This window comes from Netta rufina (assembly GCF_964035555.1).
Source record: "Netta rufina genome assembly, chromosome: Z".
Lineage (NCBI taxonomy): Eukaryota > Metazoa > Chordata > Aves > Anseriformes > Anatidae > Netta > Netta rufina.
This window is the reverse complement of record NC_140126.1, coordinates 77,138,157-77,165,870: the sequence shown is the minus strand read 5'-3', so window position 1 is coordinate 77,165,870 and position 27,714 is coordinate 77,138,157. Positions and strand designations below refer to the sequence as shown.

At 33.0% G+C, this 27,714-nt stretch overlaps 1 protein-coding gene across 1 annotated transcript in view; it reads left to right on the top strand.

Annotated features, from left to right (window-relative positions):
- KIAA0825 overlaps positions 1–27,714 on the top strand; it is a gene marked incomplete at its 3' end in the record, with an annotated part of 217,959 nt that overhangs the window by 76,716 nt on the left and 113,529 nt on the right. Inside the window, exons 13-18 of the mRNA XM_084305804.1 lie at positions 8,305–8,493; positions 9,987–10,220; positions 12,089–12,497; positions 16,492–16,648; positions 20,887–21,042; positions 24,986–25,080. Of these exons, the coding sequence (XP_084161930.1) occupies positions 8,305–8,493; positions 9,987–10,220; positions 12,089–12,497; positions 16,492–16,648; positions 20,887–21,042; positions 24,986–25,080 (1,240 nt within the window). The remainder of the gene's footprint in view (positions 1–8,304; positions 8,494–9,986; positions 10,221–12,088; positions 12,498–16,491; positions 16,649–20,886; positions 21,043–24,985; positions 25,081–27,714) is intronic.

Sequence of the window (27,714 nt, the reverse complement as noted above, 5' to 3'; positions counted from 1 at the left end):
TTCTCCCTCTTCTTAATACTATCATTAACGTCATATAAAAGTGGGGCAAATAAAAGAATGGTTTTATGAGGTTTTCTTTTAATTCTGCTAACATTGTATTTGAAGCAACAAATTCTCTCACATCTTTCCTTTTAACAGCTTCTGCATTGAATGATCAGTTTGTTGAAAAGTTGGTGGAATAATCATGCATTTGCCATAATTTTGCAGCAATATTGAATGAGCGTCTATCAGTTTTCATCTTTGTTTAGCAAAAACATTCTCTCTGCTTATCAAACAAGCTATTAGGTCACAAAATATAATTATTTAGTTAATTCAGTTAATTTAATTTTGTAATTTTAAAGTTGTCTAACATTGGTCGGGGATACAACATTGTTTCCACTTCTGTCATGCATCTTTTTGAGAACTGCACTGCATTCACTTACCTACTCAAATATGTGTCATTGTTTACAAAGATTGACAAATGCTTGATCAGGATCATATTCTTACTCTAGCACTACCCAGTACTGAATTTTAGTAGGTGTTTAAATTATCACAAGGATTAACTGACAGAATGTGTTTTCATCTATTGACTGACCAACCTCTCGAGCTTAAGGAAAATATATGCTACTATGAATTGGAAAATATGCTATTTACACAGAATCAATATTGCTATGAATAAACTTTCAGTTTAGATAAAGGTGAAAACCACAATGATGCATATCTTCTAATTTTCAATGAGGTTTAATTATATAACGGTAAAATTATTATAATCTTTATTCTTTCTCCTATACATACACTTTACTGGTGCTAGATAAGCTAAAATTTTTGGAGTGTGAGCTGTTATATGATAGTACAAGAAAGCCTGGACTAATAAGTTATACCTTAGTAATGACAGTTTAGTATGGTAAAAAACTTCCAGAATTATTTACTCATCAAGAGTAAACTTCAGCAATGTGCGATTTTATGCATAAAAAGAGATAAAAAGCTAATTATACAGTAGTTTTTGAGTGATTTGTCCTGCCAATAAAAATTAAAATAAAAAATATCAGTGACCTTTAACTAGATTATAAGAATTCTTTGAATACGAAGGGCTTTTTCACATTTTTCTTGATTTTACTCACGGGGTTTCTTTCTCCTTCTATAAACTGTACCAACATGATGATTTTTTTTTTAATTTTTTTTTGTACTATAGGATACTTTTAGTAGGCATCATACGAACACATTTAGTTTTATTCCCATTGTTCTCATATAATTGTACCATAGTAAGGGGCAGAATTAAGAAATTTTCCTCATTATAGTAGGAAGTACTGTTGGGATTTACAGAGTTGTCTCAGAGTATTTTAGAGGATGTGTGTATGCATGATTTAGTGCTGCTAAATGTTGTAAGATTACCATATTTGATGAAGCTATTGAAACCCCATGTTACGTACATATAAGCTCTCTGAACAGGTGAAAAGCTTTGTACTTTTAATACTTTATGTGCAACATGATATATGAAATGTACATAGAAGTAGAAAGCTCCTCAGATCTAAAACTGACACACCAAACATATGGAAAGCAATAAATTAGGATGGTCAAAACCGAACCATTTATGTGTCTCCAGTGAATACTGCCATTGGAGAAAATGGACCTATTTTTCCAACTTTTTTTTTTTTTTTCTTTTTTTTTTACAAAAAATAGTTGGAAAATTGGATTGGGATGTTGGACCTCTATAAGTTAAACTTTAAGTAAAACTTAAACTTAAAACTACAAGTTTAACTACAAGTTCAAATAACCTAGGTATGTTGAATTACAGTTAATTACAATGTAATGTATGCCCAGAACTATTTTTTAATGTACAGCATTCTGAATTTTTTAAGACATATTTTTGAGTCAGTTAAGGGTCTATGTGCTTTTGCTGTGCCTTTGCAGGGAGAAATAACGAATATCTGATATTGTTTTAATTTTCTGACAAAAGTTTTGCCATTTTCTTGGGGGATTTTTTTTAAACAGAATTGCTTTATCGCCCATGGATCTGAAACAGAAATGGATTATTTTGACAAGTAACAAATAATAGAGGAATAAAGAAAATGGTGCTTGTGTGATATGAGTTATTGAATCTAGCAGATGCTGATATGAAAAAGGGAAAGGTGAAAGAGAACTCTGAGAATTCTGTTACACTTTCTCTAAATGCATAGCATGCCAGCAGAACAATCTGTGAGTTCTTCTTTGAGAACCTTTATTTCCAGGAACCATGAGTTATCCTTCACATAGTAAAGCAAAAAGCAGTAGCTGTATTAGGTGTAGAACTACACCTTCCCAACCCAGGATTAATAACGACTGGCAACCACTCAGTCAACCTTACTGTTTACTAAAGGCAGATAAGAAAGTCACTGAGAAATCATCAACATGCTATATCCAAGGGCTTCAATCAGTCCTCAGGCTTCACACATACATGTACTTCTGTTTAAGAAGGGATAGTACTGGCGAATTCATGAAAATGGAATGAAATCCTATTAAAAATGCTTATTTTTTATAATGAATATGTGAGATTTCATTTGATACACATAATTAATTTCATTTTATACATACAACTCTAAAAGTGAATACTGGCATGTGGGGATAAACTGGAAGAAAACTGTTTTCACAGCAGGACAAGGCTATTGGCAGTTTAACCTAATGTTTTTGGTTTGCACAATATATTGTTTGAGAGACTAATGGAAATGGATATTGTATAGCCTGTACAGTTAAAACCTAGATGATATCCTGGTCTTCACTAAAACTGAAATATTAACTGATAGTGACATTTGCTAATACTCTGTGGTAAGTTGAGACTACAAATTTGAAAATGGACCCAAAGAAATGTGAACTGCTTCAAAATGAGATAATTTACTTTGCACACACAAGTGGGGCAGGGAGGGAAGGATTTCCACTGAGAAAGTAAAATTATTTGGTGCAGCCAGTGCCCTAGACACTAATAGATACAAAGATTTTTCTCAGACTGTGCTTTTATAAACCAATTTCTTTGAAGAGAAATGACTTGATAGTATATGTGGAATGGAAAGATATCTATCTATCTATCTATCTATCTATCTATCTATCTATCTATCTATCTATATTTGCCGACTCCAATTCATTGCCCTTTGTGAAGCAGCTCTTTAACTGCTACAATACATTTTGCAGCATTTTCATGTAAATGACACTGATTTATTGTAAGTTGTTTTAGGTGAACAGTAAAAGGTAGTAATTTTACCAGCTGACCTCACTTAGAAATCAGGCATCTTTTAGTGAGAGCAGCGAGTTGTTACAAAAGAAAATGTATGTTCCCTAAAGAAGCTTCTTAGATTGGCTAAATCTGTATAACAACTGAAAACTTCTGTTTCAAGTACTTGAAGTTAATTGTACATCCTTGCAATAACTGCTTGGATTTAATAGTCCTCAGACAAAATCTAATGAGCAACTGGAAAAAATACTAGTCCCATGGTTGCACCACAAATACATCTGGTGAAATGTAATCATGCTAATTTTTTAACAAAATTTGTGGATTAGTCTGCATTACACTGTCCTCATTAGAAGAGCACTGGAATGTTTCTTAGAGGAGCTAATACGCTTGTGCAGAGATATCTCTCTCCTCCAAATAGTTTGGGACTATCCAGTTAAATAGCGCTAAATAGAGGCTTGCAAGAATAGAGTCCAGAACTCCTAAAAGTTTTCTCAGCTTCTTCATAATTGCAAACTGTATCATGGCAGCCTAACATCAAAAGATTAGAAAATTATTTTAAGGGTGTGTCTCCTACAAATACCTGTCTGACCAGTAATTTTTTGCGGATACTGTACTTGAAAAAACAATGAGGCTAAACAGTAGTAGGGTATACTGGAATGAAGTAGTCCTAGCTGGAAGATCAGTGGAAAAGGGATCTTAATCAGATACCCTTTTTCTTTTGTTGACTTTCTGGTGATAAGCTAAAGAAAACAGCAAAGAGATTTTATGGGAGTTTCTGAAAGTTTAAGAATAAGAGTTTCCATTTGGACCGTAATAAAGCCCTGTCAAAAGTCCCACACTTTCTCTTGATAAAATGTGAAGATACTCTCTGTGATGTATCTATGCATATCTCTGTGCTTTTGAGATATGGTCATATGGTTAATTTTTCAAAGTAGAGACCTGATCAGTTCCTGTAGGAATCTCTGGGTACATTAGAGCTCCAAGCAAAATACTTAAGAGGATGACCTGTACAGTGTCAATCCCCAAAGCAGTAATACAAAGAAGGTAATGTGGCCATAGGACTAAATTCAATAATACCTCCTCATACTTTAGCAACAATTTCAGCATCCTGTCCTCTCTACAATCAAGGTTTGAGATATTATGATGGTGATAATTTTTCCATTTGACACACGTAAGGTTTCACACAAGCAATTAATTCGGACAATCATAAGTTTCTGTGAAGCTATATTCAGGGAGAAAATACTATAAAAGAATCTGAACAAGTGTAAAATATGATGAGATTAGTGAGGTATGAATATGCAGCCACAGAAGTAGTTTGCTACTGTGATAATAATTTACAAACAAATGATAAAAAGTTTGTTACAGTCTTTTTTTGGTCTTGTGTTGTGCTTTTTACTTGTTTCAAGCTTCATTGGATAATAATATTCATTGGATTCATAGGTAGCAGCTAATATGGGGGATGTTATGATTTTTATTTTACTGAACTCAAATGGGTAGGATTAAGATCTGCATTTCATTCAGGATAGAAGTAATATGATCTAAAATTTATATTTGGAATAAAAACCTAAAATAATAGACTTTCTGCTGAAATGAAGTTATGTATAAATGTACAAGAGATTCTAACAGTCAAGGCTGACTGGAGAATGACTGCATTGGAAGATTGCAAGTCTATGAGACACAAGTGAAGTCATCTGCCAGAGCAGGAAAAAAAAAAAAAAAAAAAAGCCACAGGGGAGGCACTGAGAGTATAGTGCAAAGAAGCAAGCAGTACAAAATGCTTGCTGAAAGATATTTCTGTATTTGTTCTATAAACAAATAAAATATTTTTGCATTCTTTGTATTTTCTTCAGCTGCTGTTATTTAAACTATAAAGCAAACAGAAGTGTTATGCTCTTGGCAAATAAAAGAACCGTATCAGAAATAACTTATTCTATCATCAGTTTCTCTTTTTGACTGAAAGAGCATGAAGAAATGTGAATTTTGACTACCTCTTTTCATCAAAAAATACAGCATAACTGTTCCTAGCTTGTCTATTTGGTAAGGATTCAATAGGGAAAGAGAAGTCTACAGTCAAAAACTGCAGATTTTCTAAATTCAGTAAGATTCATTTCATAGCTAAACCAGTAGCAGAAAAGATCTGGATAAGTGTGATAATGTCAGCAAGTTACTGGGAGGTATTTCTATCAGCAAGAAAGATATATGGATAAATTATACTTGTATGTCTGCCTCTTTGAAGATATGTCCTTAAAATACATTGTACTATCCTAGGAGGTTAAGTGCATTATTTTGTCATAAGAAGAATGATTCCTTGTAACTGGTTAAAGCACAGCTGTTATTCACTAAATACATGACATTCTTGTAAAGGTATTTATTAATAATTCTATATTAAATTTTATTTATTTTGGCATCTTCTGTGCATTTGGAATATTTTACTGTAGGAGTAACCAATAGAAGATTGTATTTAACAGTGCATAAGACAAGTGTATAACCATATTTATGTAGGGATATAAGTACAGATAAAAGGAAAAAGAAGCATCTCCTCTGTGCTACCAATAGGAGCTTTAGATTGCCTTCACAGACTATCTTTTGATTTACTAATGTGGTGAGTGAAAAAAAAAAAAAAAAAAAAAAAGAGAGAGAGAGGAGGAAGCATCAGTGGGCAGTAAGTATTATGCCTATCATATAAATGCTGTTCTTATGTGATGATTAACAAGAAGGCTGCATTGGAGTTCACAGTAAGATGAATATTTAATGTTATGACAGGTGAGCTAATAAACGTTAAAAAAAAATTCTAAGGTAAGAGAAATCTACATATCTTTCTGTAGACTCTACTTCATAATATTTAACCATCTGTACCAATCAACTAGATAAACCTTTAAACCATCTGACATTATTCTGCCAATTTCTAAATCAGAAAACTCAAGGAGGCCACATTTCATCTTGAGGTTTGAAGGGTCAGATTTTCTTACAATAAGGGCAACGTTTACTTCAGGATAAAACAAGAAAAAACAGATGAAAGCATGCATATTTTCTAATGCTTAGCCTTGTAATGGTTTCCCAGTGGATTCCCAAAGATTTTTACTTAAAAACATGACATTATTAACCAGTTATAAGAAGATACATGTACAACTTCCACCTCCCGCTAAATTCCTTTATGCTTCTTTCTATTTACCTGAATTTATTGATATCACCAAATTAATTAGAAAAGTTAAGAAGCTGTATCTTGAACTTTCCATGTGGCATTACCATAGACCAAATATAGCTTTAATTTCAAGTCACAAGCCCCTTTAAAGCAATTTCTCATCATGTTCTGCAAAGACTGTTTACGTAGTATCTAATTTTTTTAAAACTTAGAAAACTTAAAATTAGATTTAGAATGAATTAGAAATTTAATTTTAGAATTAGTCAGAATTAATTTTAGAATTAATTAGAAATTTAATTAGAAATTAGATTTAGAAAAATCTAGAATTTTCTCAGCAAACCTTAGAACTTGATTAAATTAATTTAAAAATCTACTTCAAGTAAATATAATGAAAGTTAATTTAATTTTTTTTCCTATGTTTTGAGTACTTCTGGATTTTTCTTTTTGAACTGCTTTTTCTGTTTTCTCAGTTCTTTCCCTGCCATATCTATATTAGACAACATATCACTGGTTTGTGTGAATTAGAGGAATCCATTTTACTTAGGAGCATCTGGCATTAAAAGATGTCTTAGCACAGTATGCCAGCTCACTCAACTCATAGGTAAAAAAGCTGACTAAACAAAAAATCTAATGGACAATCTGTCTCCTGCCTTGTAGGGTAGAGGGGAGAAAGAGAGCTTGTTGGTTATGAAATGATTGGTCTTATTCTTCAGATTTCTTCATACTATGCAATGTTTCTATTAGGTTTCACTACAAAATCTGTATGGTTTACAATAACATGTGAATTAGATTGCAGAAATTCAGAGGAGATTCAAATGAGATTATTGAATTTTACAACATTCTCAACTCATTCACAGAGCTGGTTGGAAAACGGCAGTTATCCTCTGTGGTAGATTTTGAAGGCTGGTTGAACCACTATGAAGAATAAGCCTAGAAACTGTGTTTCTTTTATCTTTCTCCTGCACAGGTTGCTAAACAGAATCACAGAATCATCTAGGTTGGAAGAGACCTCAAAGATAGGGCCAACCAAACTGGCATAAAACAATAACATTTTTAAGCATAATTCTATCAAAATCAGTCTTATAGAGACTTTCAGTTTTGCAAACTATACATTTGAATGAAAAGTGTTTAATTGGCCATTATTAGGATCATTAGCACCAAAAGGATATCCCAGACATATGTGAAGAATCATCTCTAAAGTCAGCACAAGTCAAAGCCATAGAAATGTTTAAACACATCTTTATCCTTCAGCTGGAAGAATGTTTTTAAATTATTATGAAAAGCATTTAGAAATATATGTTATATAACCTGTTACCACTCCAATCTATGAAAATCACTAGTTAACTTTAAAACATATGAGCTTGTATCTTAGAAAACCTCAGATTTTGTTTCAGATAAATGATTTCTTCTCAGTTTCATCTTATGCTGAAAAACACATCTAAGTCAGTTTGGGGAGTATGCAACAGCTACTTCATTTTGTTTTGTATAACCAAATCAATTTCTATAATTTCAAGCTAATATATTGTTGAGACAAGCTAAGCAGTAATAATTTTTGACTGTGACTCTGTGGAAATAGTCCAACTTAATTCTAATTAATATTTAGTGAATAATTTAATTCCAGTTATATACTAACGTGTTGTGTTTTGTTATTGTTTTTTGTTTGTTTGTTTGTTTGTTTTTTAATTAGATATATTCCATAGTGGTTTCTTTTCTTTTTCTTTTTTCTTTTTTCCGTTTCTTTTTTTTTTTTTTCTTAATGGCTACATATAATTCAGAAAAGCAGTCAAATGCAATTATGCAGGGGAGATAAGATTTCAGTATCTGTAATCAGGATTAATTTTGTATTCAGTATTAATATTGTTTGAAATATTTTTCAGATAAAGTTTTCTTACTTTTGTTATTTATTTATTTATTTATACTATCTGTTTCTATGATTTGAATTACCTGAAAATTATTAACAATGGTTTTGTTTATTTTGAAGGAAGTGAAGTATTGAATCGCGATGAACGAAGTTCCCTCTCAGAACAGATATATACAAAAGAGCCTACTCTGATTGAAACAATCTTCACAGTATTATCTCACTGCATTTTGTCACCCAAATCACTAGGAATTGCTTTTGAGACCTACATGGAAAAAGAGCACTTGTGGGATTACTTGTACAGCATGACAGGTATTTAGTTTATTAGAAAGTGTTTTAAATCTGATGTTAAACCTTGTCAGTTTTCAGACATGTAGTGCATATTATTTTTGCTCTAATAAATGTGATTAAATGATTGTATGTTTCTTCAAAATTATGCTATAAATTGTTCTCAGTGACCAGGTCACTGTAGGAACAGTGGAAATTTTGGAGAAAAGAGTATGATAGAACAGTATGGTAGGCCAGGATCTCCTTACCAGCAGGCTGGCAGCAGATATTGTCTGTAGGTCCTTACCAACACAAGATCTTTGTCCCTGTGCATTTAATAACTCTATTTAAAAGTGAGAATCAACTGAAGGGGAGTGGAAGAAGAAAAGGAAGGACTACTCTTGAGGAAGACTTAGTCTGGTGGGCATATAGACTCTGCTGCCAAAAGGGAGACAGACTGCTAATTTTCCATGGAGAGGGAAATTTGCCGTCATGATCGTTTTGCCTCATGACCCCCAAGGAAAAGCTGTATTCAACTAGAAAAGGGAGATGAGGTTTAGAAGGATGATATTGCAAATGACGGCTAAAAAGAAAAGGAGGTAATAAAACAGGAGAAGGAATGAGTGGTAACAGAAATAAGAATATCTTAAAACAGAGAATATTGGTGGTGAAAGAGCTCAGGTGTTCCTCTGGGAAAAAATGGGATTACAAAAAGTGGAAATCTGAGCCTTAAGAGGAAGAAAAAGATAGAAATATTGTGAGGAAGCTTTGAGAAAGACCCCGCAGAGAAGAAAAAAAAAACTTACACCAGAAAAAGCACAGACAAGCAAAAGTTAGGGCAAAGGACCTTAGTGTCAAAAAATATTTCTGATATGTCCTGCAGCACTCTGCCTGACAACTGCTGTTCCATTGCAATGGAGAAACTGCAGTTCTTTGTGGTGTTAAGAATGTGGAGAAGATTGATACTTGTTGTAATGTCAATAACTGTATTTAAGATGTTCCATTTTCAACATGCAATCTCTGATAACATGGTATGTCTCTGTTGATGACTATTATTTCTATGCATTTTTGTTGCCAAAGTATCATTTCTCCTTTGCTGTTCTCTAATAAAACATTTTGGTTAGCTAAGAAATGTCACTGTATTAATGCTTGCAAGACAAGAAAGTAACAAAAAAATAGGTATATCTACTCAACTCATTAATGTCTAGCAAGTAATTAAGTGTACTCCAAATAAAAAGGAAAATATTAATCAGATTAAATTTAAAAAAAAAAAAAATTGCTGACAAGAAGCCATGAAGTAGAGGAAAAAAATGAAATTGTATTGTATTGTCAGTAGTGTATTAAGATGGTACAAGATGCTACATTGTTTTGCTTTATATTATTTCTTTAATTTGTAGCAAGTTGATAGATGTAAGGTATTTTGAATCATAATGTCGTTACTTTTCTTTCTATAAGAATTCTGAAACACTTCTTTCTGAAACATATTTGAACAAATGACTGTACACTCACTGAATATTTAATAATTCTTTCTTCTGAAGTTTCCAGTTGTGGCGAGTTGGAGCCAGAGGTTATCAGATGCTTGAAGTTGACTTTGATTAATTCAGTCAAGGGTATAGTGAAGCAGATAATTTCTTTGATGCATTCATGGGAGGCAACAGAAAACTATGGAACATATCAGCACAAGCAAATAGTTCCTGAAAGTTTACTGAAAACAGTTCCAAAGGAATGGAATTATACACCTCGGGAAATGAAGAGAAAGGAGTCTGGGAAATGTGGGTGACATTTATACTCTCACAGAAATTTGTCTTGTTAAAAAGGCTTGTTAACCCTTTAACATGTATATATCAAAATTAAATATTTAGACTTCATGGGTGTTGCCATATAACCTTAAGGAAAACAGATTCCAAACATCCTGTTGAATGTTTTTGTTTGATTGTGTTTTTGTTGTTGTTGTGTTGTTGTTGTTTTTTACTTTTTTTTTTTTTTTTTTTTTGAGGAGGCTGTTTGCTTTGTTGTTTGATTGTTTGTTGTTTAAGTGTTTAGCGCTAAAATTCATCTTGTTTGTTTATTTTTTACTTAAGGCTTATACCTTGCATACACCAACAAGCTTTTTAAAATAATCAGTACTGTAGTACTGATAATAATAATACCATTTAAATGTATGTATGTATGTATGTATGTATGTATTTATTTTTAGTGTCTGGCAGTTGTAAGGAGGGATTCACGGGACTGTAAAGCATAATATCTATGCTCTTGCCTTAATGGCAATAACTTCTCACAGTTATCAACTTTTCAATCTGGACAGTTTAAATTTAGGTATATAGTGTTGACTGAAATTATACCTATTTTTTCGTCTCAACTTCACACAACAATTTATTCTTGCATAGCACTAAAATTGGTGCTGAATTCCGTGGTGCTTGACTTTTGAAAAATTGACTGAAGAAAGATAAATAATGTATATAACAGGATATTTTTCAAAGGTTTAAGATACTTTTGTTAAGTGCCTAAGCCTTCCATCATTTCAAAAGGCTAACTTGTGGAATTTCACCAGAAATTTATTGCCACCTGATTATTTTTAGTACAATAAGAATCACTGTAGTATATTTTTGCATAAAGGTTTGGAATTGTAGATTGTGGGAAAGCCTGCTTCAGAGTGTTGGGCCATCAGTCAATTCTTTCCATATATCTTTTCTTCAGCATCTTGATGCACATTTTTGCAGCAGTGTTCTCACTGAGTCTCATGGCATTCTAACAAATGAACTCTATGCCAGAACTTCTATGACTATTTCAGGCTGGTCTGATAAGCCTGGTCTGATATGACTAGATGAGAAGTAAGGCTTACATTTGTGAGCAAATCTACCTTCTCTTTTTTTTTTTTTTTTTTTTTTTTTCTCTTTTTTTAAATGAGTTAAGACTGGAAGTGAAAGGGATGAATTTTTTTCTTGATTTGTTTGCTTTTTGTTTTCTTCTTCTTGTCATTTTTGTTTGTTTGTTTGTTGTTGTTGTTTTTAATCCACACATGAATCTGCATTGTAGCTTACCTTTTGGTTCATTTGTTTCATTTTAGATATGCCTTTGGTTTTTCAACAGCATATTTTCTGTAGTTGTTTTTATGCTTATTGTTAATATCTGTAGTACTTAAAATGGTGTGCTATGTAGCGCGTGCTTCTTTTATTTAAGCTGATAAACTGAAATTTTGTAGGTTTGAATATAAAAAAGGACTGATAGAAAACAAGATTATGAATATATGCAATATCCTGATACATTCAGTACAATGCTCAACTCTTGAAAAAAATATTGCACTACAATTTTGAAGGCAACTTTTTTACCATTCAGAATACCAGGGTGTTCTTAATTTGTCCTGGAATAACTGTGCACAGCAAGATTAATTGTTAACAGAGTCACAGTGTGAATTCTATATTTTGTAGGTTCTCTAATTTGTGTTATTGTTTAGATTTTGGGGGATTTATATAGAGGAAGCATAATACAAGTCAAGCTACAGTGTTGAGTACTTACGTTCTATACCCATTTTCAGTACAAAAGAAAGTTAGAAATTATCATACAACATTCAGAAGCTTGCTGTGATAGAACTAGAATGTTAATGTTAATCATATTTCTTTTCTTTCTTTTTTTTTTTAAGGCTTCACAAGGCTTGCAGCTCAGGCAGTATCTATTGTAATCAGCAAGTTACCTACAGTGATTGCATGTTTGCCTCCCCCAATTAAGTACTTCTTTTTTCTGGCTGAGAGAAAAATGTCAAGAAACTTTGCTGAATTGAAGAAAGCTGGTCTGCTTGTCTGGAACTTGATTGTAATTATATGTCGGATATTTGAGGATGGAAATACTGCAGAACTTTTAACAGGTGCAACGCTTGACAGATGGAGCAAAGAAAAACTCAGTTTAATTCGTGTGTGCTTAGAAAGTATTATGGGAAAACAGAAAAGTGGTCCTAAACAAGTGACCCAGAAGGTTATACAGAGCATTGAACAGCAAAGACCAAACTGGATCGAAAGCCAGTTGCTGAAGGCAAGAAAATTGAGCACAGACTGGTAAGAATGTAGTACTTCCCAAATGCTATTGTTTATTCTTTAACTTATTGAATTAATTATATGTTTATGGCTGTTGTTTAACTAAAAAATATTTAGATAATTAATGATATTGTGTTATATGAAATAGACTTGTTCTTAATATTGATGGCATCATAGTATGTTTTTGCAAGTGAATTGTGTGTCTGAAACTGTTGTTTCAAAAGTCTTTTTATGGTGCTTAGAATGTTACATAGTTTGTTTCATGTTTTGTTTCATATTTTTTCACATATTCATGATGATCCAAAAAGGTGGATAATTTAGTCAATATATCTTTCAGAACATGAACAGGTACACTGACTAGAGGGCACCGCAATGCATTTATAAATGAGTTTTGCTATAGTGATTAAATTAAGAAGGAATAAAAGGCTTTCCATGTTCATCTGAGGTTAAAAAGTAAGCATATTTCCTTTTAAAACATAACTAACCCAGGGGGCAAGTAGCATATATGAAAACAGGACAAGAAAGTACCCTGCTGTTCCTTTCTGAGGAAATACCAACTTTCACTGTAGATTTGACATTTAGGTCCAAGTTTTTAAATCCTTATAATGGTTTTTCAAGAATTTCTGTACATGTTAGCATGTTCATAGTCCTGTTCTAATGTTGAAGTTGTGTACCACTCTGTAAAAACACTATTTGTCAACTTCCCAATAGTAGATTTATTGGAGTGACAGGACTCAATGAATTAAACGGTTGGCTACACTGAAAGTAAGGGTGTTTTTTTGTTGTTGTGTTTTGTTTGTTTTTGTTGTTGTTGTTTTTCATGTGTTTGTGTGGTTTTATTTCCATGAATATTCTTGGAGGTTCCAGACATTACCATCCTTACAGTAATATAAGCATAAATAAACAATATAGTGATTGTAGGTAAGAATCACTGCTATTAATGAAGAGGCTTTCATGCAACACTTTAAGGCACTGGATCCCGTTCCTGCAAGTAATCAGGCAACAAGAGTAGTATTAAATGGCAACAGTATCACACAAATGCTCATTGACATTGACTTTTGTGATCTTTTACATTTCCATTTAATACTAATTTACAAGTTCTAATCCAGTGATTAAAGGATTGAAGCCAGATGCCAGCCACTGAAACAATCATGTAACAAAACCAAAAAACTAAAATGCACAAAATGTATAGATACTTTAGATTAGATTAGGAGAGCATCCTAATAGAATTCCTAATTTACCAATAGAACAGGTGTTTTTAAAAATAGTATAAATGTAGTATAAGACAAATATTGCGATACTCTCTAAGAGCTAAAGCTTTAGTATTTGCAAGTCTGCTGAAGGTGAGAATTTTTAAGTACTATCAATTTTCTAACATATCAGAAAAATGCAAAATATATTATTCATAACAGGTATCACACTGTGGAAAAATGTTTTCTGTATGTCTATAGTGTCTTCTAAATTGAGAACCAGTTTGTGATCAGGGTTTCTAACAGTAAGCTTAAGAAACTGAACAATGCATTACTTAACTCTCCGAGTGAGTAGATATATGATGCAGCTAGGAAACTCTTTTCTGACTTCAGTGGGATTTCTACAATAGGAGTACAGAATAAATATTATTTTTATATTTTGTATACAAGTATCAACAGTCAATTACTGGGAGAAAAATGTATTTATTAGGTAGCTGAGATATGCAGTGTAGAGATAAAATATTGTTATAAATGTGAATTGTAAAACTAATATATTAAAGCTGAAATTGAAATATTTAAACTAGGTAATGGTTGTGTAACCACTAAACTAAAGGCAGATTTTTTCAAGGACACTACATGTATTGTGATGTGATTTGTTTGAAATCAGAATGGTAATATTCAGTATAAAAATACATTCTGTATAACCTTTTATAATTCAATCATTTAGTGGATAAATTTATGCACATGCATTTTTATGTATATTCATACATGTTTATAGATTTTTAATATATACAGTTGTGTGGAAGAAAAATAAAAACAATGAAATCCAAAAATGTATGTGTGATTCACAGACCCAGCTGTGGAAAACAACTTTGATGTGCACCAGACTTTTATAAGCAAGTCTTGCATAATTTTATGTTACATTATTGTTATCAGAAATTGGCTTCACAAAAAGTGTGAATATTATATAGGTTATTGCATTATGGCATACAAATTCAACTTACTTTTTAAGGAAAAACAATTGCAGTGAAAGATTGTTGTATGCATTGCCTGTCTTGTGTACTGCATGAAAACATTACTATTCATTAAAATAACCTTCACTTTATAGTAGCACCACAGCTGTAAACAGTCACGTTAGGTTCTGAAAGAGCACACTGCCCAGAAAGAAAAGAAATGTCTGTCTTTGGAAAGTAATTTGTCGAGTTGAAGATTATTGTTTTTCATCATGGTGACCCTGACTTGGCTGGCTGGGTGCATATACAGATTAAGATGAATGCAGTTATTCCTTGGCTGAGGTTTGCCTCTTTCAGGGCACATTCTTCCTAATGACATGATTGATAGGCAGTCCCAAATCCAGAGAGGAACTCATTAATCATAGCACTGACTGAATCCAATCATCTGCTTCACCTGCACACTGACGGACAGGAAAGGATAAAATTTGGGTGCTGACACTGATAGACTCCTTTGTCAGAGGTCCTCAACTTTTTCAATGTCAATCGCTAAGAAGTTGACAAGAAATTCAGGTTATGTCTATATGTGGCATTGAAACATCAGCCTTAAGCGTACTTTAAGTTTAAAGATCGATGTCTTTGAAGCTTTTGTGTAAAATACACCATAATAACAGAGTATTCCTTACTTCCATTCAGCAAAGAACAAAATTATAGTTTATATTTTGAAACTATTTGCTCTGTAGGAAGTTCTGAAGCTGCATGTGGAAGCAATATCAGCTTTAATGTCCAGCAGCTGTGCAGCATTTAAGTGAGCCTTCAGGTCAAGCAGCAACTTTCAGCAGAACTAACTTGGTAATCACGGCACATTTTCAACAGTAAACTGCAACTTACAGCTGACAATACCAAAGTATTTGTATTTTTTCACTTCTAAAATGTAAAACACTGGGGATGAGGGATTGGGGGGAGGGGGTGTTAGTCAGAGTGCTTATTTTGTAGACTTTAAATTAATCAAAATAAAGATTGGAGAATACGTAATATTTTCAGTTGGTCTTTCAAGTTCTTGACGTGTCTGGATACCAACATACATTTGTGTTGCAGCTCAAAAATTGGAGGAAAGAATTTCTTTTAGTACTTTTTATTATTATTATTATTAATACTTTGCCAGTCTACAATATTAAGCAACTACAGAGCTGGTAACTTATGTTTTTATCCAGAGAGCAGTCTGATAATGGTCAGAGTTCTGAATGTCCACTTTTTTGAGGCTTTTCAACCTGTCACCTTCATTTATTTTTTTTCCTCTCCTTTTTTAGCAGTTGGACACTAACATTATTAAGAAGAGGAAAAAAATGAAAAGTACAGGGCAAAAAGTGCAACAAGTGGCAAATAGGTACCTTTGAAATGGTTACCAGCATACCAGTGGAAAGAAAAAGACTTCATTTAAAATTTCTAACCTATACTTAGAGTAATGGCTACCTTTCTGACATGTTAATTAGGCTTTAATATGTGCAGCGACAGGCAAAGAAAAATGTACAAAAGATCGAATGCAAATGCTACAGGGAATGGCAAAGATACTTCTGTAGTGGAAAAGAAAATAAAAAAATATTTGCTCCTTGTATGTCCTTACAGTAAAGAATGTTTTAAGTTCTCGGTCTTTCTGATAAAAATCGGTAAAATTCGTGTAATACTAAAATGTTATCTTTAATGACCTTTTAATTGTTTAGCATTTTTTAGTGTGAAGGTTTCAGTAATGTATACAGCAACATTTGTGCTGTGCAAGCCAAATGTTTAAGGATTTTACACGTGTTTTCATCTGACTTTGTATCAATATTTTGATTTTTAGTAGTTTAAGAATATTTTTAATTTTTCATGTTCCAGTGGCTCGATTGCAGTGGAAGGTGCACCGTTAGAGGAAGAAGGCATTGCACTTGGATTCACTGAGCAGAAAATAAACATGATGGTCCTGGATATCTGCCACAAACCAGGTGGCAGCGAGTACCTGAGGCAAATTTATCACATCATCCGGCTCAATGAGGTAGGGAAACGGCCTTTTTACCGAGCAATTAGGTGTGTACTGGCCTGAGGCAGCGTCTGCTGGCAGCTAAGGGTTAGTCAAGGAGGTGATAATGCTTCTTAAAGTCAATATGAAATCCTATATTGTATTGTAATAGAATCCATTCAGTTCAGGCTTTTCTGCATTTGTACAGAAGAGATTACTTTATGGGGAAACAATGTAGATTTTATTTATGTACTTAAACTGTATTATGGCACATAAACTTCCTTTAGATTTGTACTGTAGACCATAGATACATTTTAGGAGCTTAAGCACAGTTTAAAAAAGGAAAAGAAAAAAAAAAAAGACACACCGCAATAGCAAGGCTATTGAAAAATTGACTGTTACAGGAAGTAAAATTAAATGTGGTAAATCAATTCTTCCGATTTAAAAAACAAACAAACCCCACAGCTGTACTGAGGAAGTAAACGCATCCAAATGAAAATCTTACTTAATCTAGATAACTGTTCAGTTAAAGTGCTTTGAAATTACAGTAAACAAACTCACATTTATTTGCTGCACATGGAATTTCGGTAAGGTAAAAGAATTATATCATTATTTCTAAGGCTGTACTAAATTGCTGCAAGTTACCAAATGCATTCTTATTTTATACACTGAAGTAAATGCAGGTTTGCTTAAATTGTATGATAACAGATCTACACAGCTTAATTAAGAAAGTTCTGTTTATTAGCTTTAATTACTAAATTACTATTCCTTGAATGCATAAGCAGGTGCTGTTAAGATCATTGCAACTATACTGAAGTGTTTATAATTAAATGCAAAATAATGCAAATATAGGCACAGGCCAAGATTTTGCTTAGGAAAAAAAAAAAAAGATAGCAAAAAACAATTAGGCAGCTATGTCTATATGAAGGCTATAAAGAACAGCTTCATGCAGGCAGTTTGCTTCTGAAAATCAGATCAACTGTTTAGTTCCTAAGTAAAGGCTTACAAGCAACCTTTATCCATCTGCATTTGGAACTTTTAGAAGCAATGTAAGCATGTATGTAGAGATGGCAACCTAATATTAATACAATACAGAATCTTTTCAAGTTTCATCTCAAACAATTAAACGGTTCAGGAAGTGAAGTGAAAATTATTACTGTAATACAATTCAAACAAAACCTTTTCACCTGGAGTACATTCAGGATTACTCTTCGTATAATGAACTGAAGAAAAGATGATGAGCAAGACCTCCTAAAATAACATATAATACGGTAGCTTGGGCAGTCACCTAAGGGACCGTATATGCAGGCTCAACTCTTTATTCTTCTTGGTTTAGACTGGGGAATTGAATTTGTATCCAAACTAAATGCCCAAACTGCTAGACCATTAGCTATCAGCATAGAACTTTGTCATTTTCCCTTGATGGAGTTGTTTTGCTTTGTAGAAATTGCTGTAAAAATCCATTCTGTAACTTCTAGGGCCAGAAATAGAATTGTATTCTAGCTGAAGGGGTAGAATGCCCATATCAGGTTCGGGAAACCCTGATTCAAGATCTCACTCCTATGAGTATTCAGTTATTTATACAAAGTGGAGCAGCTCCGATAGGATGTAAGAGGCTGAGAAAATTAGGTGGAAGAGGGACTTCAGTCTGTCTTTCCACATCCCAGGTGTCTCTCCTTGAATTTGTGCAGATAATATGAGCTTCATTAAAAAAAAGAACATTTTTCAGTGGAGAAAACCTGTCTTGTTTAAGAAAGAAAAAAAAATAATAATAAAATCATGACCAGCTTGACTGCACAGAAGGACTTATGAACACTACTTCAACTTGGCTTTGAAACCATTATAAAACATTTTAATGCTTAGTGTGGCATAACGGTAATGTATTTTTCAATATTATTTTTCATAATTTAGATTATTTTTTTTGGTAGTCAGGCACATTAAACAGACTTGATTTCTGTTTGAAGGTCCATGCTTTTCTTTGTAGACTCCTTGGATTGTCAAGGCGTCACATTCTTAAAATTAGTTTGGAGATCTTTATGCTACAGCGATTAGTAACTGCAAGTGAATAGAGAACAAAATGATGAGATGGAAAATCTTGGCTCTCAATAATTTTCTTAAGAAAGTCAGGGGAAAAGGGATATAGATTCTTACAAGCTATGTTTGGAAACAGAGCTACAATGTGATAAAGCCCTATTACAGATACTGTAGAACTCAGAACATTCAACAGTCCTTCATGTATTTATCAAGAAGAATAATTATTTTTAAAGTAATTTTCACTAATTGCTACCAAAGAGAAAACAACCCACCTGAGCTTTCAAGCTCACAAATAATCTGTCTGCTTTGTTTCATGACCAGTCATTGGTAGTAAAGACAGAGCTCACATGTTTACAGTCATGATTTCTCTTCTATCTATTAACACATTTCTGAAACATTACCCTTTCTGACTCTACAAAATGTACCATACTAAAGGAGTCCTCAAAGTAATACGTATATCACTGTTGATTAAGTCTCTGTGTCAAAGCATAAATCCATGGTATTCCAAAGACAGGAAAACACCTGTAATGGGAATTGAGCTGTATACCACTTCCAATGTTCAAAACCCTTGCAAGCATGAACAGTGAGTTCTAATATATTTTCTGAAAAACCAACAGATTCTGTTTCTTCTGGAGCTGAGATGCTCAGATAGTTGGGTTGCTTTAGGGCTATCTACAGGTTTTGAGAAAATCTGTGCATGTAAGGTGCTACTTTTTTTTTTTTTTTTTTAAAGTACATGTGTAGAAATATCTTTATTTAAGATATTTATTATTTAATAAACCCACTCGTTATGACTTCAAAATCTTTGCTATGGCATGAAGCAATTGATGAATGGAGAAAAAGGGGAGGGGAGGGAAAACCAAAACACAATGGTTTTGGATGCTGAGAAAATATAGGTAGAAGACTTATGGTATGTTTTGACAGCTGTATTACACTGTTGGTTTAAACTGAAAAAGCAATGAGTTCTATTTAAGAAAAAAAAAATACACTAGGATGATTTTGTGATTGTTTAAGCAGTCCTGTCTACAGGTTGCAGCCAATTGTCAGTCCTACTCTTTCTCTTCCCTTTGTGTTTTGCAACTCTTAGGGCCTCCTTTGCACTAGTACTAGAAATTGTGTGACTTTCTCATCTGGCTGAAACCTTAAACATTTCTTCTTTTTTTTTTTTTTTTTTTTTGCCGATTTCACAACGTATGCTAGTGCCAACGCAAGGGAGCAAGGGAGAAACAACCACAATCCAAATTGGGAGGAAATTCATGCCTTTCAGGCCAGGCCGCATCTGAATCAGTTTAAAGTGACGGTGAAATTATTGTTTTAGAAGGATCAATTTAGAAGTACACTGTCATGTAATGTAGTTTACACACTCCCTCATTTGAGTCTGATTTTATTTTTTTTTATTAACTCAGTATTACTGCAAAGTAAGAGGAACACTTGCATCTACCCATCTTAATAAAGACTCACCTTGAGTGAGCTCAATGTTATGGCAATCCTATTATTATGGACTTCATTTTAATAACAATAAACTGTTTAATCACAATAGTCCTTCCAGCAAATAGATCTGTAAGTGTTTCATTATCTAGCTCTTCGTAAAATGGTTCTATTTAATCAAAACACTTTATTGGCATGCAATGATGATTTATTTACATAGTAGTTTAAGAAGTGAAAACAGAAAAGATTGTGGCCAAAATAATCATGTGTCTGTTACACTATAGTTTCTAAAATTGCCATGTAAATCACAAATGAGTTCTAGTCTTCAAATGCTTAAATAATTAAAAATAGTTTTGAAGAGGGGTAGAGTATTTATTTCCTGTGTTTAAACAACAGATTTTATAGTCATGTAGTGACTATGTAATGCTGCCTAAAAAACAAATATGCCTGTATACTTTATCATATAAAAGAGATTATATACATTAGAACAGCTCATAGAAAACATTTGTTTTTCACTACCACATAGACCTAACGCATATCTTAAATGAGACCTGTTAAACATCACTGATAAATTCAAAACAGTACCTGATTATTCTGATTTGCTTCAGTTCGATATTCATAGGAGCTATTTATTGTTGTAGGGTGATATTACTCTTGAAAAGATCTCTATTTTGAGAAAGATATTTTATTTTCCCCTTTAGCATTAGGAAGCACACAGTAAAGTTATGCCTGAAATTTGGGAAATTTCAGTTAAAAGGCTAGGTGGCATGTAATTCCTTTTTTTTTTTTTTTTTTTTTTCTCTCCTTAAAAGGAATATTTGAAAGAGCAGCTGTCTTGTGAGAATTACTCTGAAGAGAGTGTTACCTCCAATCAATGCCTGCCTTTGACACTGAAGGGCAGAGAAGAGCAGGCTGTCTTCAATCCTTTCCAGGTGTACAGCCAATCTTGTGCAAAAGTGTTCAATCAGGTTTGTGAAAATCTGAAACCTTGGTTATAGTATAATTTTTACTTGTCAATCTTATTATGATCATGATAATGACAGAGACTGAAATTATAAAAAAGAATTAATTACATGAGTTCACTTTTGATGAAGTGCAAAGGAATATTATTACTCAGGATTTTAATGAGGGCACTCTCTACAATATCATGGTGTTCAAAAAGCCATTATTGTCCTTTTCTTTTATCAGAATTATTGCATATAAGAGCAATTTGCATTTAGTTAGACTTTCTGTGTTAGTTCAGTATAGTGAAGGAAAACCTATTAGTAGCAATGACATGTACTACATCTGTGTAATGGTAGATGAGGCTAGTCTTAGTCCTTTGAAAAATCATGGCAAATCTCCAAGTGCATATTTAGAGTCTTACCTGATGAGGCTTTCACAGAAATGTTGAACAGTAACATAAACTTTGAAAATACAGAGAAGTGAGAGTAAGTGCCGGAGGGGGGAGAAATGAAAGCATGCATTTCTGTGTCACTTTCCTGGTATCATAACAAACATATAGAATATATCTACTTGCATAAACCTATGCCAGGGAGCCACATGACTAATTCATTCCACAAAATGAATTGTATTTGATTGGACTTGGACACCAACAGAATCTTACACCATGGTTTCTCGACTTCCTAATCCATCATCTACAGTTTTGATTCTTCCCCTACGATTTCAAACATTTTAAAAAAAATAGCATTAAAGTTGCATGAAATTCACTTTACAGACTTTTGATTGAAAGACGCTATTCTTCAGTACAGCTTTGTTTTTAATTTGTATCATCTGCATTCTCAGTTGTGAACATTTTGGTCTATTTCACCAGTTGTATTGCTGTAAAATATACCTGTTTTTTTTTTTTTTTCTTTTTTCTTTTTTTTTCTACTTGTTTAATCAATACTTAATCATTGTCATGTTACAATCAAAATGCTAATGTCCCGAAAAAGGAGATTAATATCAATTTCACATGGCTTCTCATTCCAGAAAAACATGTTTTAAAGTGTCTTTTTTTCCTTCCACTGGTCTCTTTCTGTATATACTCACTTGACAGAACCTAAGGGGGTACAGATTCAATTTGAAATGCAGAAAAGAGTTTACATGCCTCAATTCATTAATAGTATAGTAGAATAAGACCTTAAAGTAGTGACAACTCAGGGCAGAATTCTTCTGCTATATGATGGGTTTGTAGTGCTCTATTAATCAATAGATGACAATGGATAGATAGTTGATATTAAATCACTTTGTATTCTGTAAACTTTTGGCATAAAGTCTATTATCAGAATATGGAAGAATATCTTAGAATTAAGGGGGGAAAAAAAACACAATGCAGTAGGTCACAAAGCTAAAAGTATCGGGTGCTACCCCTGTTGTTCATAATGACAGACATATTTGCTGAACTTAATACTATTATTAAAGATTTCTCCCCTTCAATACAAATTACACTTTTATTTACTGATGTGGGACCTGCTATTTATTAAATAGTGATCAGTGTAGTTCAGTGTCTGGTCTCTTGTAGACTATTTGCTAACCTAGAGGACTGTGAGAAGATGCCAGAGCACTGCAAAGGAACAATTATTCTTATGGGATGTATCTTTTTCTTACATTCATTCTTAGTAGTTGGCAACTGCCATGAATCTGAGGAGTATATAATCCATTATTAATTTTTTTATTTTTCTTTAAATCTAATGTAGCCAGATGTGTTTTCAATACAGGAACTAACATTTGTTTCTTAATAAATTCTAAGTCAAAATAAGCCCATTGTGATCCTGGTTTCACAACGCTGTTTACTGATGGGTTAATTTTGTATTGTATTTAAAAACTTCTCTCTAAGAAGGGCTAAACGAATAGACAATGCTGCTTATTGAGTCCTGCAAGCAGGCCAGAGAATGTTTGTATTATGTTATGCTATATTATAACTGTAGACATGTTCTTAGTTTCCTCAGTAGAGGATTGTTTATATGGAATTATTTCAGAAATAATTCCTGAAATAATAACTGAAAGGTAAGTTATAGCAGACATATCATATATTGCTTTTTGATCAGTTTTTGCAATACATTAGGGTTGTTGATTTTTCCATTCTGTTTTGCTAATTCATCCCCACTGTGCCGTCTTTGGCAAGTTACCTAATCATAACTTCTATGAGTTTTACTGCTCCTGAAACAAAGGCCACCAAACTGATATTTTGAGATCAACTCTATGATTTTTGTTAAAGATATGTAATGTTTTTTACCTTCTAACCCTCGGTTCAGTAGATGATTCTATGAAGTATGTCATTTCTGTTAACAATTCAGCTATTTCATTCTTACATTCCTGCAAAAATCTTGAATAATCACCATCTGTTCCTAGTAACTTGTTGCTCTTGATTTTATCAATTTGTCCTGACACTTCAGTCTCTGCCAGTACTGCTGCTCTATTGTCTAATAAGATTAAGTCCAGGCTGTGCAATGTCTCAACAGTATCAATGAAGAAAAATATTTAATAAATATAAATATATATGCATACATTTATTTTCCCTTTCCTGAAGTATGGAGGTATTTTGTGTGTGTAGTTCTTGTTGTTGCTTTCTTTTTATTTATTTATTTATTTTCACAGAATTGGTCAGCCTGGTGGACTGAATTTTATCTGTTAGACGAGTAAATTTTCCTAGTTGCCACTACTGGCAGTTCAGCTTCTCCTTTTTATCTTGCTTGATTTTACAAGTATTTCCTCTGTATTTACTAATTTCTAACTCATTTCAGAGTATTGAACAGTTCCCTGTTTTTTCCTCTCTATTTTTCTACTGTTCTTTCAGTTGAATTTTTTCCTTATTTCTTGTTTATTAGATGTTCACTGATTCTTTTTTTTGTTTGTTTGTTTGTGTACCTTCCACTTTTACTTTGTTATTCCTTCTTTAGCTGCCCTTATCTCCTGTATTTCACCTTTCTTCTTCTATGTTAATTTTAAGTGCATCCCAGAGACGGCAATTAGTAAGAAAATGAAAAGAAGGAAGAGAATAACTAAAGGTGGAAGGAAAGGGAAGGACTACCTGAAAGGGATTGCACTGATCCAGCTCTCCCAGAACAACCAAGTGATGTCTATAAGAAGGAAAATATATACTGCATGACACGCTTCAGTCTTCCTATTTAGATATATTTCCATTGCTATGAATAACTCATCTATTTTTATTTTTATTTTTATTTTTTAACTGAGTGGTATTTTACTGTTACAATAATAATTTTTTTAATGATTCCTTCTGAAGAATGTTGAATTGTAATCACTAGTTGACCAGTACTGACAATGAAAATTACTATTACACAGCAGTTATTATTTTACAAATATAAGAATGTGGTGCGTGGTCTTTTGTCTGTCCACCCTTATTTTATGTTGCTTTTATTTATTAAATAAGCAGCATAGAGTTGTATTATTTCATATTGTCTAGACTTACTGCTGTTTATAATAACCATCTGGTGACTGGAGTGCCTTGCAAAAAAATAAACAAGTAAACCATCACTGTAATTAAGATACAGGTTACATCTTGAATTCCAACTATGCTAAGTTTTTCATGACAAACTTTTTGCTGATGGCAGAAAATAAAAATTTCTGTTACATAAAAAGTTGACAATTATTTTGCTTTCTAAACAAAGAGTCAAGCTCTCAGACAAAGTGGTTGGGCAGAATGCCATTAACAGTTGGAAGAATAACGGTTCAAAAAATTGATTTATCTTTTTATAAATAATGGTTACATTCCCAAATGGATTTATAAATTAATTGCTGTCGTATTGGAATAAAAACCTTCTCCTGTGGACATGATTGATATCATCTGTCTAAGTCCTTGTTCTAGACCCCCCTCCTTCTTGGTTAGTATATCACAGCTGGAGCTTTAATTTGCTGATGATATTAACACTGATTAATAACTAACAATAGCTTCTTGCCATGTATCAACAGTCAACCATTACTGAATGGAACTGGGATTGGTCAAATTTCCTGCCAAATTATTTGGGACTGAAGCAGATGACCTTCAGGGTGCTGCTGGCACACAGGTAAGGGGATTCTGGCAATTAACTGTGCTTTCCACTTGTCTGCATTACTTTAAAATGGTCAGTGAATATATAATTTTCTGGTGAACTTTATAAAATAAATTATATATTTATTTTTAAGTATGCAGTTTTTAAGTTGAGTTACTTATTGTCTTTGTGTATTTGATTCATGCAAAAATGAATTCCTGTTTTGAAGACATAGTTATTTCTGGCTTAGACATCAATCTATGTTGATATTGCCCATAAACTGTGGTTTGAAAAGAAATAAGTAATTGTTAACTTTACTAGAGCTATACAGCCAATGGAGATTTCAGCACAGAACTTTGGGGATGTTTGTTCAAATTGTAATGAGTCTTAAATTCATCTGGGAGCATGAAAAATATAGCTAGAAATATGAAGTATTTCTTTAATAGGTTTTAACTAATGAAACTTACTTTAACAGTGTTTTACTTCTAAAATTTATATCTATTTACCAACTAAGGAGATATTAAATTGAGGTTATACTTGTTAATTTCGGAAAGAGCAATTTTTAAAATTCCAAAAATTACAGGTGGAAAAAATGGGTGTATTTTATAAAATACTTCTTACATAGCCTTGTAAGAGCTGGAAAACATATATTGTGAACCAAAAAGTTTAATGCTCCTTTCATAATTCTGAATCCTCGTAAGGGTAATATCTGTTATGGTTGTATCACTTGCCTTTGAAAGTGAACTGTTTTTCTATTTAGAAACTGCTGATGATTTCAAAAGTATATTACTTGCATGTCAAAAATATTTGTTTTTGTCACATTCTTAATTTATCACTAGCAATTAATGTCCTACACACTTAAGTCCACCCTCATTTTATATATAAAATATTTTTGCAGTTTATTTCCATTCATCTTAATTTTGCTATGATGAATTTTTCTCTTACTTAAATAGTTATTTTCCAAAATTTCAGTACAATTGCATAGAAAGTTATGCTGGCAAAAATGTGCTCTCCATTTTGCCAGTCAGTTCTCCTCTTAATGTCCTCTATTACCCAGAACCAAGCAGAATATAGGATTATGTGGAGATCTTGGTCTGTACCAGTAGTGCCATTTTTATGTTAAATGGCAGAGATGATTCAGATCTACTTCTTTAATTTGATAATTCTCCTGCTGATTAGTAACTCCTGTCCTTCATTTAAAAATGAAGTAAACTAAAAAAGTTTGTCCTTTTAAAGGAGAGTTTAATAATCTTAGACTCAAGATGGTTCTGATACTTCCTTTTGTGTTGATGTCATATGAGACAAATGAGAGACCTGTTTTGCAGAGGGAACATCTTCTGTGGTCACTTCTTCTCCAGTGTCTTTAAACACATTTAATTTTCCTTTTGATCCCTGTACAAAGTTTAAAAAGAAGCCATGTATATACCTTCTCTGTCCTCTGTATTACATGCTTTTATCACATCATCTATTGCATCTCTTTTTTCCCTTCAATAACTGCCCTAATTTTTGTCATCCTTCCTAATTTGCAAATGTCTCCATTCACTGCCCTTCTACATGATATGAAAATTCTCATCTTGAAGTGACATTATGCAAGACATTAATGATTATCTAATGGATTTATTATTCAAACCTCTCCTCTCTATTTTACAGACCAACAGATCATCTAAACCCATTGTGAGCATTAAGCAGAATTGCTAATCCCAGTATCTCCCACAGTGATCAGCATCTCCAACCCAGCTTGTCCTTAAATGACTCAAATTTTAGCCTAGAGAAAGTATTTCTGTTCATGTTTTCAGCTAGCTAAACCAATTCTTGCTGGTCTGGTGGTTACTCCAGCAAGCCTTACAATGACTCAAGTAAGCCCTATCTTTACATGATGCTTCATGCTCCTTCCTAAAACTTCACAAATCTCAGCCTTACTTGTGCTTAGGTCTTAATCACGTACTCACTTAGCGTGATCCTTATTTTGACCTCCTGCTTGCATTGCCCTCCTCCATTGTGTTTTTACTATTTGCCTCCTAAGATGAGGTCATCAAAACCAAGGGCTGTAACTTAAGAGTACAAGCACTCATTTCTTTAACACACTCTAAATCTTTCTCTTATCAGTTATTTCTGTGCAGATAAAAATATTTTTACCTGTTCTATTGAATATTTTACCTGTTCTATTCTACCTTTACACTGAAGTCTATTTATTTATATGTTTAAAGAAAAATACTGTCTGATGTATATGAAGCAAAATAGGTATGTTCTACTTTCACTTTTTTTTTTTTATTTTTGGGGCGGGGGGAGGGGGAGGGAAAAAGTTTTACAATGCTTAGGGGACTCATTTACAAGGGAAATGCTCCTCTAACCTAGTTAATGACGGAGTTAGGTGGGAGGGGGTTATGGGAGCATTGTCCCAGAGCCAGCAAGTGGTAGGCAAATTAATTGGTTGGTGGTTAGGGGAAAGTAAAAGACTTTTAGGACTGGTTAAAACAGAATGAATTGTTGTATACTGCTCACTGTCGGCTACACATGAGTGCGTGAATCTATTGCACTCATTCCTATGATCTTCAAAGTGTTCAGAAGACCTTAAATGACAACTGTCATTTAAGGATTTTTTTCAGCAGCAAGTTTTCAAAGTAGAGTAGAAAACCTGGAATTGTTTATATATTGACTTTAGGGAAACTG